Source organism: Cupressus sempervirens, chromosome 5 (assembly GCF_028749045.1).
Source record: "Cupressus sempervirens isolate cs-2001-9-10 chromosome 5, ASM2874904v1, whole genome shotgun sequence".
In the NCBI taxonomy this organism is placed as follows: domain Eukaryota; kingdom Viridiplantae; phylum Streptophyta; class Pinopsida; order Cupressales; family Cupressaceae; genus Cupressus; species Cupressus sempervirens.
The window spans coordinates 827,725,591-827,738,547 of NC_143122.1; the positions used below are offsets into that span (position 1 = coordinate 827,725,591).

At 36.5% G+C, this 12,957-nt stretch overlaps 1 protein-coding gene across 1 annotated transcript in view; it reads right to left on the bottom strand.

Annotated features, from left to right (window-relative positions):
• LOC149558431 (uric acid-xanthine permease-like) overlaps positions 1-12,957 on the bottom strand; it is a 312,658-nt gene that overhangs the window by 241,630 nt on the left and 58,071 nt on the right. Inside the window, exons 4-7 of the mRNA XM_089832678.1 lie at positions 7,530-7,619; positions 3,809-3,859; positions 3,122-3,264; positions 2,579-2,746 (exon numbers count right to left, since the gene is read on the bottom strand). Coding sequence (XP_089688804.1) covers positions 2,579-2,746; positions 3,122-3,264; positions 3,809-3,859; positions 7,530-7,619 — 452 coding nt within the window. The remainder of the gene's footprint in view (positions 1-2,578; positions 2,747-3,121; positions 3,265-3,808; positions 3,860-7,529; positions 7,620-12,957) is intronic.

Sequence of the window (12,957 nt, forward strand, 5' to 3'; positions counted from 1 at the left end):
CGGTAGGTTTAGTGGCATGCTTACTGCTGTGATCACTAGAGGTCAAGGTCGCTAGGAGTTGGATAGATGGGTTGATGGGAAGGACTCCATAGCCTAGTTGGCTACCTAGCCAACACTCTAACACCAGGATGCTCAGTGACAGGACAGGAGTGTCCCAATGCCTAATCTCGGGTAGGGAAGGGCCTTTCTCAATTGAGATTGTATGGGGATCAATGTTACCAACCTCGAACTTGGCTCGAACTCGGCAAGCCCAAATCAGACTCGGATTTAGACTCGACATGGACTCAGTAATTAAAAACCCTTGAAATTCAAAGATTTTTAAGGATTTTAAGTTTTTTCATGCATCATTTAGCCAATTAACATCAAACACACAACAAATGAGATATATAGAAGCTACTTTGCACAAATCCACAACTTTTCATACATCACATAAGTATAAATGCAAATTTTTTGAAAGAAATTACTTAAAGTTAAACTGAATAACATAATAGAAATATAGTTTCACTATCAAATGTCTATAATATTTATGGAGTGTGCAATCCATTGAATCAAAAGTTCAAAACATATATCAAAATAAAGGCTCATAGTAGCCTATGCCCTCCTACGAGTATGCCTAAGATAGGTCATGAAAGACTCCAGAGCCATCATCTCTCCCTGTGTATGAAGTTGAACCTGACTAGCATGCTCATTATGATCATCCTCCTTATCCTCATACTCATCCTCACAATCCTCATCATAAGAGTAGGATCAATCATTCTTGGCCTTAGGGTTTTGTACTAGGTCTCCTTGTGCTCTAGCCTCCCCCACTACCATCACCACTGCCACTACCTCTGCCTCTCGATCCTCCTGATCAACCCACTCCAAATCTTCATCACTAAAGATAGGATTGTCAACTTCCAACTTCAATTTGACCTCAAATAGCCAAGACAAGTTGTGCAAGATAACACTGTTGAAGGCATGTTGAATCCTAAAATTTGGCTAAGTGTGCAATTTTTTGAAAACCCCCAAAATCTAGAATCTGCATTTTAACTCTTATGAAGCTATAACCTATCTCAAACATCCTAACGGTATTTATAAAATATAACTTAAAGTATAAGTTGTTAGTTTTCGTTGGCTGATGGCAGAGTCCGACCAGTAGGACTCGGCAAGTCAGTCGAGGCAGCTGCCTTACTGCCTCGGCTAGAGCCAAGACTCAATCAGAACTCAGCCGACTCCTATTCCAAAGGCAATTTGCCTCATTTTTCCCACCTTGCCGAGTCCTGTAACGCTGATCCTTCTTCCTTTAGCTAGCAAATGCCCATAATATACAAGATTGATCATCATTTTGAGAGCATATATTACTGGTGTTAGGGGGGTTTATTGTGCAAGTTATCCATAATACATAGGGTGATCAGATTATTTTTGTTTTCTGCAAGTTGAACGCCTATATCAGACATTCATAGCCACATCCCAGCTATCAATGAACCCACATGCTCATTGGGGTGAAGAATCAATCTCTTTAGAAGGCTGTTTCATCCTTGTTTCAGAGGTATTTGACATCTTTTATCATTTTTCACTAATTCTGGCAGAAATTATACATTTTCTGATCTGAATAAACATTCAGTAATCTAGAAAAAGCTACAGCAGTAACCATTTGTTCCTAAATTTACAAATAAATGTTGTATTCTTCATTCCAGATAGAAATCTTTGCAAAGTATTGTTGTCCTTGTCATCTAGATGTATATTTTGAACTGCTGGGTGAAAAAAGAAATTTAAGTCTATTATATTTGTAACAGCACTGACATAGTTGTCATTAATTAGTTATATTTCATTGTACTTGCAAATTGCTTCATTTGTATAGCTTTCACATTGGAAAGACTTTCAAAAATTCAAGGAAACGTCATCAATTGCATTGGTTAGAACCATTGCGGTTCTTAAATACATCTTGCAAGTTTGAAAACAGAAGCTCTTCTATGGGTCACTGTTGAACAGTACCAAAATGTTAACTAAGAAAGTTGATTTGCATGCTCAACATCTTGGAGACTGTTTAATTCTAGTCAAATCAAGGCAATTCCACTACTTATCTGGGTAAATAGTAAATTAGAGTCATCTGAAACCTGCAGATCTATGATGAACATGCTCATCTAGGAGTTAGAGATATAGTGATGACTCGTGAGATATGTGATTGATAGCTATTCTATGCCTAATGCAATTCCTAGGTTATAGAATATATCTTTGATTCTGACTTTATAGCTATCATACTATACTAGGCATTCAGACTATATTTAATGTCCATCTGGTAGTGAAAATTCTATTTTGATTTCCAAACCACTACACTTTTTATTTGAACTTCACATTGGTCAATATTGGCATATAAAATCTGGTGTCCAGTTCTTTCAGCGTTAACTTTAACAATCTGCAGAAGCAATTAAGAGCATCTTTCATAAATTCAACAATTCATATTATTTTCTAAATCAGTGTGGGTAAAAATGAAGTCTAATTGTTTGCCATCAGCTGTTATCTATATAAGTGAGCAATCAACAATGATACCAATTGAGAATAAATTTGAAACAGAGGATCTTAGAAGAAGAAAAATCACCTGAGTGGCACAATATGAACCTCCTCCCCAATATTCAAAACCCGTGGTTATCAAAGAGACCCCAATCAATATGATGGATGTCCCCGTCACAGTAGGTGGAAATATACGTCGCAAAATTCTTGCAGGGCAAAAGGAAGCTGCAACTTGCAGCCAACAACAGACAAGAATCTGTTTTCAAGAAAGTCTACCAAATTGAGTACAAAAAGACAAATGATATTACCTCTTCAAAGAAAGCAATATGACTTTACAGCTTGAGACAGTAAAAAATATGATCCAAGAGTAGGTGCATTGACAGTTGGTAACCAATATGCTGTAAGCGATTAAAGTGTTCAATAATGGAGATGTTGATGGTCCACCCTTGTTGTTTTTATTAATGTATGTTTATAAAACTTGTTCAATAATATGTATTAACACCTGGCTAATTAAGCAATGAGTGTCTGATATACCTAGTAAGTCTAATATAGTGACTAATGTCTTACATCAGAAGCTATAAGTATTCTTCAATACCAAGTATTTGTGTACCAAGTGCATCTTTATACTCACAGTGCCAAGGATGTGACCATAGGCATCTTCACCAGATAGGCATTCTCCTTCAAGTTGTTGGTTACATGCATTGCATGACCCATTGACAGAACAAGATATGCCATTACATGTACATGCTGTTAGCACTGAAACTACCTGATTAACTGTCAAATCCCAAGAAATCCATCATTAAAAAATTATAGTTCACAAAAAAACTATGAAATAAGAAAGCTATCAATTAACAAAATAAATGAGAATTCAAGGGGGGTCAAAGGGAGAACGGTAATTAAGCGTCATGATATTTTATTTTATGTATAACCTATTCACAAATCGCCCTCCTTCAAGATTATTAAGTTATCTCTCAGGCCAAACATTTCAGTTTTATCAACCTGATTTGGTTATTTTTGAACTCAGAACATTTAAACTTGTAAATTTGAGGCTAAACATTTGGGATATTGATTAAATGAGATTCGACCTGCTGTAAGAGGACTACTACTTACTATTTTGGGAATCTTTTCTATATGTCCCCATAATGTATTCAAGTATTATTGACAGATAGGTCAACTGTGATCAGATGACAAACATATAATCCATGTACCACAAAATCTTCCCACCAATGAAAAGACAATCTCATAGAATAATTACCAATTGGCACAACACAAAACCTTCCTACTAATGAAAAGAAAATCTATCTTATAGAATAATTACCAATTGGCACAACTGCAAAAGTAATACCCATCACAGAGAGCAACCCTGATCCTGCAAGTGCAAATAAATGATTCAAAATGGCTTAGTTCTTTGTAGTAAAACAAATGAAAATAAATGTGAAATTAGGTAAACAAAATTTATCCTTTTCTATTGCCTGTTCTCCAATGAAAACAAGCAGAGCACAGTAGAATCATTTTCCACAAATATTTATGAAGGATCACATAAAGTCATAACATGTACCTTTTAATCAATCCAAGAAGGCCCATAATGAGCTGGTAGCAAATAAAAAAAAGATCTTAAAATAAGGTTTCAATGCTACCATGACTAGGGAAATAGCAATTCTCCAAGTCACCATCTCCCATAGTCATTTCTGGAGACAGAAAAAATTAATGGGTCCTAAAGGGTGATTCAAATATGGATTTCTTTCATATATCACTCCTCAATAGACATATTATCAGTGCTACAGGAAAATTAAGTTTAAAATCCAAAAGAGGTGTCTCAGATGCTAAAGAAATCAACACTTTGACAACAGACTTCACATCTATGTTACACCAAGTTTCTCAGATAAATATGGCAGTGGATGGGAAGGCACTTTTCCATGAAAGATCTTTGGAGGCCTGGTTTTGAGGGATATTTTTTAAAAAAGAGGGAAAAAATAAAAAATTAAGAAATTTCAAAGATTGCATAATACCATTGATAAAGCATTCATCAATATACGTTATAGAGCCTAATCCATAACATTAGAGTTGAATTAAAAATTTACATGAGTGTTGACAAACAAAATAACAAAATTTAATTGCTTTCATTAACAATGTGCATATATATATTTATAGAACTTACAGTAAAATGTGTGAAGGATGAAAGTTCAACTACAAAATGACAAAAACAGAGAAACCATGTGCTATTCCTAAGATCAACATTTGTGAACACTATAAAAATTTGAACCTTAATCTACGTCACTTCCACTATGAGGAACTGCCTCATCCATGGAGCTCCAACCAATAGCTCTTGCGCCTACTCCTCATTGACCTATGTGGCACCTTTGAAATCAATATCCGAACATGCAATTGGAGTCTGATGATTCTCAAGAGCTTGTTAATTTTGGAGTTGCAAATGTCCAATCATCACATTCTCCGATCATTAAGAGCTAAACCTATTCCTTTTGATTGACTAGATGCAAGCTTGCCCGATACCTGCTTTGGTACTGGTACAGTAGACTAGTACAGACTTAGAGATATCATTTTTTATATAATTTATTGATTTTTTAAATTAAATTTGAAAATATCAATATCACCAAACAACTAATCATATGTTAATTTCCTATATTTTGAGACGCCTCCAATATGGGAGATGTGTCCCAAGGGATCAGACATGCATATCTGTCCAACAGTGACTAGATGAAGTCGTAAGTTGAAATATTTTGTCCCAACTCTCTTTACCAAAATTTGCATAACTTTATAAAGTTTCTATTCAGAAATTTATGTTTGCTACTGCCTAGATGGTTTCATCATAGAGCTTTAGAGCGTAAATTCATCCCCCATACTCATTTCAAAATTCATTGTTCTATGGAAACACATATCAAAACAGTTGCCAAGCATTGAAAATGACTAGCAATAAAGAAAGTTGAATATTACAGTTTGTTGTTCTGAGAAGCAAAGTACAGACGGTAGTTTATATTATTTCCTAACCACTTTGGAATATAAACGCCAACTCCCAATGTGCAGCTACGGTAGGTTGTCTCACATTTGATTTACTAGACTAATTCCAAACTCAACATTACACCTGAGCTTATTTGCAACCTCCCAAAGTTTGTGCCAGCAACATGAACAGCTCACAAGATACCTCGGCCACTCTAAGTCTTCTGATAGTCACCTTGCAATCCTCACATCACATGTGGGAATGGTGGCGAACAGCATAGAAACTCTCAGAATGCCACAAATCTGTCCAAAACACAATGCCTACCAGTTATGTGCAAGCGCCCAGATAAAAGGATGTCTCTCATCCCACTTTGGAATGGTAAATTTCATGCCCAACAAAATACAATCATACTTTCAGAAACCCTTACCCTATGGCCTCCCATTCTCTTCATCTAATTTTCCCTTATGGATAGCATCCCTAGTAATTGGTCAATGAATACTTTCACCTATAGAAATCAAAGAAAAACAATCTTCTATTTACCTACAAATCTCTAATAAATTGTTCCATCATTACACTCAACTGTGCATTCTGAGTGAATCCACCATTGCTTTGGCTAGCAAAAAATCTTTCATCTCCAAAGCCACAAACTTCTGGGTTTTTCATCCTAGGACTTCAAGTTGAACTCTCAATCCAAACTTTGCACTGAGAGAAATTGAAATGTCCAAAATAACCAACGGATTCAATGTGCTCGTCAGCATTGTCATCTCCTCATTCAAATACGCCCTTTCTCTTGCAACCTTACTTCTCTTGTTGGAAAGAGATGGGTTAATATCTTCTTCTAGAGATGATGTTGCGAGAAATAGATATATGGAAGCCACTGTTGGAGACTGGAGTAATTGGTGATGACCAAGTTCATGGCTTACATGATTCTTTCTTGGCTAAAGGATGTGACTTTGACCTAGATTTTTTTCTACTTTCTCTCTCTTTTTTCTACATAAAGAAAAATCCCTTTGGCACCTGTTTTAACGCATACCAGCACAAGTTCTGTTTTCTTGGTCAGAAAATGCACACAAGTGGGTTTTCCCCCAAATATAGGAGCTCCTACACTCGTTCTAGCATTACTTTTAGTCCTAATAATTATCTCTGCCTCCAACAAGCTACTTAATCATCATCGTATGTTGCAAAATCAATGAAAACTGGTCAACTTAAAAGCTACACAACTATTGGCCCACAAAGCTAGACCCCCGACCATTCTAGTCTATACCTAAATCTACATGTTTCAAAATAAACAAATTTCAGAAAAAATGCAATAACATAATAGTGCACTTTCATTACCTGTCAAACAATGAATAAGTTAAAAACAACAATAAGTTTTAGTTTTCTTTTAAAAATTCTTATGGAGCTTGAAAGAATTTTTTTCTTTTGAACTTAGAGAAACAAAAAAATAATTACCCTAAATGAAAATTATTTATGGTTTGGTTTTGTGTTGTTAGGAACTTATCCTTTCTTTTGCATTATTTAGGGCTCTTTGCTTTATTTTTAAATCACTTTTCTTTGTTGGAATTTTGCAAGTTCTCCCCACATTCATCCAGTTCCACCCAAGGTTTATCCCAAGCGAAATATACAGCCTGGGTTGGAACTGAACCAAAACCAGCTTCAAATGCTAACAAATTATCATAGAAGTTTCTAAAATAAATCAGAATTTATTCATTAATTGCACATAATAAAATAGAGTACACACGTGTGTGGTAAATAAAATTATGCATCAATTACATGAGCATCCATGTGTGTATGTCTATGTTTGTATATCTGCAAATCTTTGTATATAAATACACGCCAATGCATGGTACATGTGCTTTGCAAAACCACAAATTCTGACATTGTACATTTTACATATATCATGCTTTTGATTCATAAAGCCTTGTCTTCTATCATTTTCTCCTTAAATTTTACTTGATGATCTTCCACACAGGCACCTTACTCCTTTCCACATCATGCATAACTGTGCAAGAGTATGAATTTTTCTATTTCATTTTAATAATTAGTGGTATATGAAAGGGAAGAAAGCAAAGAAGAGAATAACCTAGTACATAAGAAGTAAATGGAATCTTGAACTGCAGTATCTGAATGAGAGATGCCAAAGACGATACTATCAGTGCAGCAGAGACCAAATCTGTTCAACCAACAAAAATAGCCATAATCAATTTCTGCATTTTCTTCATAAAAGAGTGGTGAGATATTAAAAATATATATTTACTAATTTGATTATTGACATTCAAAATATCAAACAAACTTTATTATGCATTCAACATGTCAATGTGCAATAGGATAAATGAAAATCCTCTAAATATTTGCTTAGTTTCCAAACAACAATCCCTAACTCATTAAATATTAGATAAAGTCAAAACTGGTTGAGAAAACGTGTTAAATTTAGAACCAGAAATAAGGAGAAACAAATAGGGCAATATAAATGCAGTACAATCTCGCAAAACTATACAATTATCCTGGGAAAAACCATCCTCAGCAAGGTTAACGACCCAGCCCACCAAATAATGCTCTTTATTGAGATCTTCAAACTAATTAAAAAATCTTTATCCTTAGTAATGAATCGTCAATACTTGATGATCATATATGTGAGAGATAATGACAAATATGCTCACAACACATTAAGCTTCACAAACTGAGACTGAAATGCATAAGCCACAGTAGACTTTGCACAACCATACAAAAACTATAAGACTCACAATATATATTGTCACAAACTATAGATAATGATCAAATAACTCTGCTGCTAATACAAATCTATATATCAGAATATAATAAAGAAAACTACTGTCGAGAGTAATTCTGAAACTCCAAAAAAAAAAAAAAAAAGACTGCCTGGCCGAAACAAAAGAAATCCGATCACTTCACTGATACTCCACCGACAAATGAACAATAAAATGACCATACAGAGAAGAAGAATTAAAATGTGAAGGCTGAAGGTGTACAGCCATAAAACCATGAAGGGTAACTTTACATAACTGACAACATCTGTTATTCATAACCAATAACTTATTCAAACTTTTGTTGAATGGTATTAGGCCACCAACAAATAGACCATGAACTAAAAGTCAGATGTAAAACATTAACCATACTAAGAATATGAATGGTGACTGAAGACAGAAAAACGGCACACATACAGCACAAATTTTTTGACAACGTACAAGAGAATTCTTGACACATCTGAGAAGTAATCATCATGACAACTAGGTAATCTTAGCCATGAACCATGCCACAATGGAGATCAAGGAGAAAATGCATGAACACGATGATTTGATAAATCAAAAACCATGGAGAATATAACACCACCATCATATGAACAAGGAAAATGGTATAGGCTAAGTTGCCAGTTCAAGTTTGCAGATGTATTTGGATTTGGATTTGGATTCGGATTCGGATTTGGGTTTGGTGGTTTGGGAAAACAAAAAATCCATTTGGGTTTGTGGGGAGTTAGTGTGTGCATGTGTGTGTACTCAAATACCAATTCATGCCTCTTGTGAGCAAAGGTGGAAGCGGATACAAAAGGAGATGGATTTTGGAGAGGATGCCTCTGGATGTTGGCCAGATGCATCTGTTGTGTTGACCACCATAGGTGCATAATTTCCTCACAGATTTTGTTGCATTGACCCATCTTCTATTTTGATAATTACTTATGCATTTGTTGTGTTGACCCATCTGCTGTTTTGGTAATTACTTATGTGCCTGTAGTGTTGACCCATTTGTTGTTTTGCCTTCTGCGAGAGGAAAGGGTTCTACTTTGGAGGACCATGGCTGAGGCTCCTTTGTGGAGTCCACCTCACCTATGGGTGTAGTGTGTAGAGTGTTTCCTCCCATGGGCCTTGTGGTGGATGCAAACAGTGGGTGTCACAAAATTATAGCCTTTTGAGTGGGAAATAAAATTTCACATATAAAATTTACAAAATATTAATAATATTTAACAATATTATATTATATAGATAGCATTTTTATATGTATACAATCTTTTTTAATATTACATATATAATGTCTAGCAATATTATAATATAATATTATTTAGCAATATTATATTATATAGATAATATTTAAATATGTAATATTTAGTAATATGTAATATCCCCATCATCAAATAAATTATTGATCAAACTTTCATTAATGGGCTAATTGATTTAGTATATCTCAGACCCATTTTTGTTTTAGTTTCCATTGGTAAGAGTTGTCATCGGCTATTTTTGTACACCCTCGGAAAGGTTTCTCCCGACGAGTATTTCAGCACGGCTTGTAGGTAGTCGTAGGTATGCAATTTGGATTATTTCTTTGTATAGTGAATTTGTGTTGGAGTTCTAGATTGTTCGCCATTTCGGAAGTGAAAGATCTTCCCTACTTGGCTATTCTAGTTTCGGTGGGATTCAACCCTCACCCTATTTCATCACCTGTAATACTTTGCTCGGATCTAGCAAATCGAAGCACTATCTTGTGCCAAATGTTAATCGAAGATTATACATGTTCTATCTCCATTATTGTTTGGTTTTATCTAATGAATTTGGGTCTTTAAGTTTATAGCTCCATTACTGGACATTTTCCCCTCCACACACCATTCGCCTCTCAACTTGGTCTTCACTCACTCCGTACCCTCTCCTCATCACTACACAGACCCTATACCATCATCGTACGACATTTGGACCTTCATTCTCCTACCATACTGCTAGTATTCTATACGGCCATTATACCATACAGACTGCCCACCTTACTCCATACCGTACGGCCAATATACCGTAAAACTAGACTGTATTAACCACATCACCGTATGGCCAGTCCGATCCATTTCCCCCACAAACAGTACGGTCACCACTTGTCACAGACACCATACAGACAACTAGATACCTACCCCTGTGCACCGTACAGTCATTTGGTTAGGTTGCTAAACAATCACTAGATCTGGATCCATACACTAACATATCAATATTCGGGAGGAGAAACTGCCAACAAAACATTATAGTGGTATCAGAGCCTCAGTCCTGCTAGCTTGTGGACAGTGAATGAGAATTTATAGCTAAAAGAGAAGAAGATTCCATTTGGTTGATAGAGTGGCAACAGAACCAAAACCCACAGCTGCCAAACTCGTAGTGTTGCTAAGAGAACTTTTTGTGAGGAATTAGGCACATATCAATGATACTCAGCAACTCATGGAAGAAATTCTGAAGAAATCGACAGACAATAAAGTATTCGGTGGATAGAATGGTTACAGCACGGACTCGATGTCGGATAAAGCAAACTCTCATTCAGCACACTCACGACCTTTCATATCGTCTTTTCCCCTAGGGATAGAGGCACCACACAGATGGAAGCAGTCAACCTTTGAGGAAGTTCAAGAATAGTTGAGAGAAGACTAGAAGAATGCGAACTTTGAGGAAGATATATCTTACAAAGACTATGCAAATCTGAGAATGAGATATTCAAGAGGTGGAAACTGAGGATATTTTAACGATGATCTCAGAAAGAAGTTGAGTAAAGTAAATTTGTCTCCATTTGACAGATCCGGATCCATATTTGTGCAAGCATGGGTAATGAAGGTTGATACTTCCAACTTAATCCAATGCCAGAAGAAGCAATTAAATTTGCGGCATTACACTTGGAGGGAGTAGCGCATGAATGGTGGCATCACAACACCATCACACTGGGGCATGACCAAATAAATACCTATGCGAAATTCACTAAGAGATTGATAGATTGATTTGATGGTAAAGATCCAGAAGTTATTTTCAAAGAATTGGCACAACTAAAGCAAACTAAATCGATTGACCAATACATTACAAAATTTCAAAAACTCTCTATTTTGGTCACAGACATTTCCAAAAGAAGGTAGATAGTATTTTTTATGGATGGGCTAACAAAACCACTGAAGGGTTGCATAAAAGGGTTCAATCCTACCACCCTATCGAAGGCCATCAAGAAGGCATCGACGTCATCCTCTTGAGGGTACTCACATTCCAACTGCCGGTATTTCCAAGGGACAAAGATAATAAACCTCTGCTGAAGAAGCCATCGTTGGACAAAGCTACCAAACAGAAGCTCTGAAGGAAGAAACTATGTTTCAACTGCAAAGGACCATGGGAACTTGGGCACAGATGCCTTGGGAAAGGAAAAATTCACTACATTGAAGTCAAGTTTGATGATGAGAACGAACAAGAAGATATACCCTTTGAAAACAACCAACCCCACGAAGACACCAAAATGGTTAGTTTGAACCGTACAAAAAGAATTGCAATATTGGTACAACACGGAGTAACTATCACCCTAGCTGGGAGACTGAGGTGTATGGTGTTTCATGTATGGGGAACCTTTCAAGGACAGAGGGTTATGGTGATGCTCGATAGCGGAGCCACTCTAAACTTCATAAACTCATCTCTGGTGAAACGAAGAGGTCTACCTACTGAGACACATGCAAGATTCTAGGTCAAGGTTGCTGGAGGGACCCTTCTGCCCTATACACACCTTGTTCCCCAACTAAGTATTACCATGGCTAACCACATGGTGACAGAGGATTTCTTCATAGTGGACCTAGATGATATGGAGGTTATTCTGGACATATAGTGGATGGAGACAATTGATGAATACACACAAAGCTTCAAATGAATGGACTTCACTTCTGTTGTCAAAGGTTGTTCTCCACAGAATGGCCAATGAGGGACTGAAAGAAGTTTCAATACATCGGATGGAAGCAACCTTTCGCCATGATGACATTGCTTGGGTTGCACATTGTTTTGTTTCAACAAAACCCATATAAGGGCAACAGACACCTCCCCAGGATGACAATCTATCAAAATATCTTGAGTGCTCATGATGGAGTTTTTATGGACATTCCTCAAGGCATACCTCCCCATTGGGGGTTTGAACATACTATCAAATTGCAAGAAAGCGCCAAACCAATCATAACCACACCCTACCACCATCCCAAGAAATTCAAAGATGAGATCGAAAAGACGATTCAGGAACTACTTGATAAAGGATGGATCCGTCCCAGTTCTAGTCCTTCTGCATCATCAATGGTATTGGTTAAAAAGGACAAGACGATGTGCATGTGTAGACTACCGTGTATTGAACAAAAAGATGGTAAAAAATAGCTATCCTATTCCAAGGATCAATGAGTTGTTGGATGAATTACATGGCGCGGTTTATTGTTCAAAAATAGATCTTTGTTCCGAATATCATCAGGTCCGCATGAGGGAAGAAGATGTGGAGAAAACAGCCTTTCGTTGTCACTATGGGCATTATGAGTTCCTAGTCATGCCGTTTGGATTAACAAATGCACCTACTACATTCCAGTCATGCATGACTCGCATCTTCAACAAACAACAGCATAAGTACTTACTAATATTCTTTGATGATGTCCTTATTTATAGCAAGACATGGGAAGAGCATTTGAAGCATCTAGAGGAAGTCCTAAGGATCATGAAGGATCAGTCTTTGTTCGCCAAGCGATACGTGTGTGA